A 5,649-nucleotide genomic window follows, 5' to 3' on the forward strand; every position below is an offset into this window, starting at 1 on the left:
ACCTAGAATGTGTGTTGAGGCATTTGAAGAAAACATTCGGACAATTCCTGTTTGACACACACAATTGTGTAAGACAAAATGCCTAAACAGTGATGGGCAGATGCTGCAGTAGTCTATGTTCAATCAGCTGTATAAATACTGTAAACCAACTAAGAGTATGTAGTGCAAATAGAGAACACATCCAATAAGCAGTACTTTAAGTTTGTACAAAAATAATAGGGGGTGCATCAGTGGCTTTACTGACAATTAAGGTTTTGTTATGGAATTGCACCCCATAATTTAGTGGATCTTTTGTGCAGTGACATTGTCCTAACACTGCTTACACCCATCTACAACACCACCCCTCCCTATTGGCAGAGTGGGCACACCCAGGGCCCCACTACCAGCATTCATAGGCCCCCAACTTGGCTTGACCCTGTCTTTGAAGGGTCCATGCTTAATTAAAATAGTGGTCGATAGGTAGAAAGTGCAGCTCCAAAATAAAATGAGTATAAATAAACCATATTTATAAACTCAAAAGTCCTTGCCTCAGCAAGGCAGTAACCATTATATATATATATATATATATATATATATAGATAAATAGATAGATAGATAGATATAGAGAGAGAGAGAGAGAGAGAAGATAAACACCAAATTAGGTTTTTCTGTGGCTGGACAATGGTCAGAATCATCTTTGGAAATCAATACAACAAATGAGAAATCGCTTTTTGTATTCTATCGTTTCTGTTGCCCAGAAACTGCCTGCCGTGTGGTTATAGAACTAAAATGTGAGCGAATACTGTTCCTAAAACAGATGAAGCCTCTGAAATGAGTGTCAGAATAGATTAGAGCCAATATTAATTTTCAGCTATCTTTTAAGTGTTTTAAACATCTGGATGACTGAAATTAATGTACAGTAGACATCTGATGTTGGAGTACAGTAGTAACTTGATACTGGTGCTCTGCTGTCACCTGCTGGACTGTTAAGAAGAAGGAAATATAGTCTTTTCATAGCCATATGAACGCAATTACTGTACAAACTTTTTTTTCTAAAATAGAAGTGCTGAAATATCCAACAAGAATAGAATATTTTTAAAGACTCGCCATTTCATTCAGGTATAAATTATGACCGATTGCTCCCAAAATAACTGACATTCTGGAATGTTTTATAACAAAAGCCATCTCGCAGAAGTTGCTGCTTCTGAGGTGAGATCACTACATTACAGGATTGACAGCCACAGCAGTGCTCCTGTATTGTACCTTTTGTCCCCTCATGAATCGTTTTTAACACCAAGACAGACAAACAATAATCACCAAACAAGGACTCCTTTATCCAAATTTATTAGCAAGAAAAATGGGAATCTGACAAGAGAAACTTTCAGTTTAGATTCACTTCTTTGTAGTTTCCTCCTCCTTTGACAATGTCTTGATCATCTCTTCTTTCTTGGCCAAGAGACGCTCTTCTCTGCGTTTGCGGGCCTCCTTTGTCTTGGAGCGGCGAGCCTCAGCCTGGTCACTGGGTGGGTAAAGGGAGGTGGAGACAGAAGAAAAATTATTTTGACAGGAACACAGTGAGCTAATGGGAAAACAACGTGTCCTTATAAATGGACACTTCCAGAAAGAACAAAAGCTAAAAAAAAAAAATAAAAATAAAAAGTTATTTAGCCATGGCAGGAAAATCATTCACATCCTCCTCACACATCTCAAACAAGAACAAAATAAAAACGATAAAAAAGAGCAACTTACGATAGAAGCTTCTTGCGAGCCTTATCTGCCTTCAGCTTGTGGATGTGCTCCATCAGGATGCGTTTGTTTTTGAAGACGTTTCCCTTGGCCCTCAGATAGAGACTGTGGTACCTGGAGGACACAGAAACAATACCTTAGTGTCTCAGATGCCTCTTCCTGAAATTGGAATTAAAAACGGCAATGGTTTATTCACCAGCAATGAGCGCTGAAATTCACACTTACATGTGCCTGTCAATTTTCTTGGACTCCCTGTAGCGACGAAGAAGTCGACGCAGGATTCTCATGCGCCGCATCCATGACAACTTCTCTGGCATACGAGCATTGGCTGTACCCTTTCTCTTACCTAAATAATAAAAATGGCAGTGTGTCACATCATGTTCGTATCAAAACTTCTGCCGTTTGCAGGATTCAACACACAGTTGCCAAATGTATGCATTTTTCTGAAAAATTAACAATGACATGCAAAAGTGATTACTTTCAATTTGTCCATTAAGCAACTACTAGGACTCGTAACTAAATAATGCTAGCACAGGATTCAATGTAGAATCTGAAAAGTAGGGATGCACCAAATATTTGGCCAGCCAAAATTTTATCACCGAAACAATACGGCCGAAATGTTGTGATGACGCAAACAGAAACCGCGACCTGCACGTGTGTCAGTACCCGATCCGTTCCACCTGCAAAGCGTCTCCTAAGCAAAGAGGTTGAGACGGACCACGGAGTGAAAACAATGAAAAGTACGCTCTTGGAGTCTGTCAGCACACGTTTCAGTGAGATCTATTCGGATCCTCTGCACTTCATCGCGACTGTACTTGATCCGCGTTATAAAGACCATTACTTGGAGGAGGAAATAAAGCAGGGCGCACGAGAAATGATCCAGGCCGCGACGGATGCGGAGAACCCGCGTGGAGACGGAGATGGAGCAGCGCCCAGCGCAGGAGGAGATCAGAGCGCAGAAAAAAAGACTTGTCTCTCTGCACCAGATGAGGGGCATGCACCCTCGTTGTCTGATATGTTTAGTGAAATCCTGCAAGAAAGTGCCTCAAATAATAACAATAGGTAAGCTATTCTGTTCTTAGGCTACTATATACTGTATGTGACTATCAGATTGTAGCCATATTTCTGCTAAATATTTTTTTAATTAAACTTTAATATTAATTTATACAATTACAATGCCTTGATTTTGGTAAAATAAGTACACAGTCATAGGCATAAATGCAATGGTACTAATAATTGGCATAATTTCTTTCGGTGTTTCGGTTTTCGGTCTTGGTTTCCTCTTTTTCGGTTTCGGACAAGAATTTTCATTTTGGTGCATCCCTACTTAAAAGCAAATTAAAGTGATGTTTCAACAAGACGAGGAAAGGAAAAGGGACATTACTCACCGTAACCCATGTGACGTCCCTTGCGGCGTGCCAATGTGTTCTTGCGGCAGCGAGCACGGGAATGAACCGTCACAGGCTTTCTGATGATCAGTCCATCCTTCACCAGTTTTCGGATCTGCTGGCCTGTGGCACAGACACAATGCAATAAAGATTCTGGCCTTTGGGGCCCACACAACACAGATGTACAGAGAGAGCTCTTCAATGGAAAGTAAACAACTCACGAGAATTTGCGTTGGCAATCTCATTGGTCTCGTTTGGGTCCAGCCACACCTTCTTCTTGCCACAGCGCAACACGCTGGACGCCAAGCGCTTCTGGAGCCTGAGCATGCTGGTATATTAGTTTTGCAAGACATGAGATACATACAGTGCTATGGGGCCTTTAAGATTACCTATGAATTTAAAATTTAAGAAAGGGGGACGTGTATTGTAGTAGTAGTGACATTTTGAACTTCTTGCACAAAAGAACTCTCAGCAATGACATTTCCTTGTCTTGACTGAAATGATAATCCACAGAGAAAGAATACCTTAGTTCAGGTTTCTATTTCAGCTTAAAAGCATGTTCATTTTATAGCTAAATACACTTTGTTACTGCAAGCCAAAGTTAATGGAACGTGAGCTTCTTTAAAAAGGGGCACTATGCAGTTTTGGCAATTTCTTCGCCATTTTCTCGCAGGTTTCTCTATAGAGCTCCTCCTACAGCTTCAGAATAGATAGATCCTCTTTGTCTGTTCCTCCGACACTGCTTTCCTAGCTTTCTGCTTCTTTTTTGGCGGCTCAGCTATGACGATAGTGTGAAAAACTCCATCGCTACCAGCCGGTTCCTCGATGGGGGTGTGTATGTGTGCAGTGCCTAAAGCAATTCGTTACATCGCGACACCTGATATCACGCGATACTTCCTGACGCTGAGGCCGCCGGACAAAAGTTGCAAGGGTGGTTTTTCCACTCACAGGTGCTAGGGGGAAGCGAGACGACCACCATTCAACCCAAAAAAACTCATAACCATTCCAATGACTCCGAAGCTGTTCAGAAATAAATTTAAAAAAAAACAAAAAAAAAACTGCATAGTTCCCCTTTAATTGGCACTTTTCAAGACATGGATTACAAATAACCGCACATACAGAAAAATAATCAAATAAGAAACACAAAAAAGTATTCTCATAATTCACAATTCAAGGTATACTATTCCTGTAAATCTTTGTTGTTGAATGGCCAAGTGCATTAATTAATCACACCCGACTGTCTAAGTCAAATATGTCATTAATGTCCAAGTACTGTTTTTAGGTACCCGTGTATATACATACAGGAACACATACCTGAGCTTATTTTCTAAACCAGTGAGTTTGTTTTTTGTAAGTAACGTTACACATTTGCCAGTCACAACACCGAAATAACGGGCTCACTGGTTTAATAAAAAAGCTGCAAGAACTGATCAGCTGCCAGTTAGTCGCTCATTAGGTTTGATAGGAGGTGGCAGAGACTGATAAGTGTGATTCCCAGTGTGCAGTATTTTTATTTGTGAGAGTCCCCTGGTGCTGAAAGCGCATGACATTAAGAAAAATAACCCAAAAATAGTATAGCTAGCCATTGTATTTTATTTAACGGACATTATTGATCAGCTGGTTCGACAAACATAAAAAAAAAACACGCTAAATAACTATATTATTGCCAGCTGATTCGCCACTAAGGACCTGTGGTGTTTCATGACATGTTATGACATGTCTTGGTTAATTTAGCTCACTTAACGTTAGGTTAGCTCACCAACATAGGCCCCATGCTACATGCATTCTGGTAGAAATAAGCGACTTTACTTAAAGTCGAACAGAGCTCAAGTCGTCCCTCTTGTCTTAAATAGCAAAGCTACAACCCTATAAATTGTTTGCTTAGAATAAAAATACACATTTAAATGTCAAACGTCTAGCTAACTTACCTCATGGCTGCTGCTAGCTTGGTAGAAAGAAACGTAATAGAACGCCTCAGTCCCTACCATTATAAATATCGCCATGGGTTACTCAACTGTGGCAGTATCAAGAAATCGTAAATATAGCTACCGATTGGGTAGTGACAAAGCGTATTCAAATGTAGTTTTAAATGGAAATATTTGATGTTGCATCTATAGTTTACTATTATGCCTTAAACGTAACTCTGAGTATATTGATCTGTTCCCCCCATCATAACACAGTGGTACGCTCCAATAATTTATATAATCGACCACTGGGGGACGCACCACGTCCATGTTTCAAGAACTTTGTTCTTTGTGTAATTTGCTGTTTTATTGTTTTGTTTGAGTAATACAATTTGAAACATTTTAGTTCGTTTTTTTAATCAAACGGGGCCATATATTTTGAGCTTGTGAAATGATGTTCAGCTGTAGAATTATTCTGTGCATGTGTGAAACACTTTTGTGCACACAGATAATTCGCACAGGTAAAATGTTTGTAGCTGCAGAATCATTTTGTGCATGAATAAAATAAGTTAAATGTTGTGGAGGTGTGACGTTTCACAAAATCTGAGCGACGGACACACACATTACCTACG

The 5,649-nt window shown here is 39.9% G+C and overlaps 1 protein-coding gene across 2 annotated transcripts; it reads right to left on the minus strand.

Moving 5' to 3' along the window:
* Positions 1 to 1,306: 1,306 nt before the first annotated feature.
* LOC120551482 (60S ribosomal protein L19-like) lies at positions 1,307 to 5,144 on the minus strand. Of its 2 annotated transcripts, none has more exons than XM_039788947.1 (6): positions 5,042 to 5,144; positions 3,335 to 3,441; positions 3,114 to 3,236; positions 1,951 to 2,071; positions 1,729 to 1,839; positions 1,307 to 1,498 (listed from the first exon to the last, which is right to left on the minus strand). In XM_039788947.1, the coding sequence occupies exons 1-6, from the start codon at positions 5,044 to 5,046 to the stop codon at positions 1,372 to 1,374; spliced, it is 594 nt and encodes a 197-aa protein (XP_039644881.1). In that variant the 5' UTR covers positions 5,047 to 5,144; the 3' UTR covers positions 1,307 to 1,371. The 2 variants fall into 2 exon arrangements, with proteins under 2 accessions (XP_039644881.1, XP_039644882.1); XM_039788948.1 differs by having other exon boundaries at positions 3,335 to 3,432; positions 5,042 to 5,127.
* Between the last annotated feature and the right edge of the window lie 505 nt (positions 5,145 to 5,649).

This window comes from Perca fluviatilis, chromosome 21 (assembly GCF_010015445.1).
Source record: "Perca fluviatilis chromosome 21, GENO_Pfluv_1.0, whole genome shotgun sequence".
In the NCBI taxonomy this organism is placed as follows: domain Eukaryota; kingdom Metazoa; phylum Chordata; class Actinopteri; order Perciformes; family Percidae; genus Perca; species Perca fluviatilis.

Excerpts from the sequence above, each read along its gene's own strand:
- LOC120551482 (XM_039788947.1), bottom strand. Across the intron at positions 2,072-3,113 it reads GGGACGTCACATGGGTTACG|GTAAGAGAAAGGGTACAGCC; the intron begins GTGAGTAATGTC and ends TTTATTATTTAG. Across the intron at positions 1,840-1,950 it reads AAGAAAATTGACAGGCACAT|GTACCACAGTCTCTATCTGA; the intron begins GTAAGTGTGAAT and ends TGTGTCCTCCAG.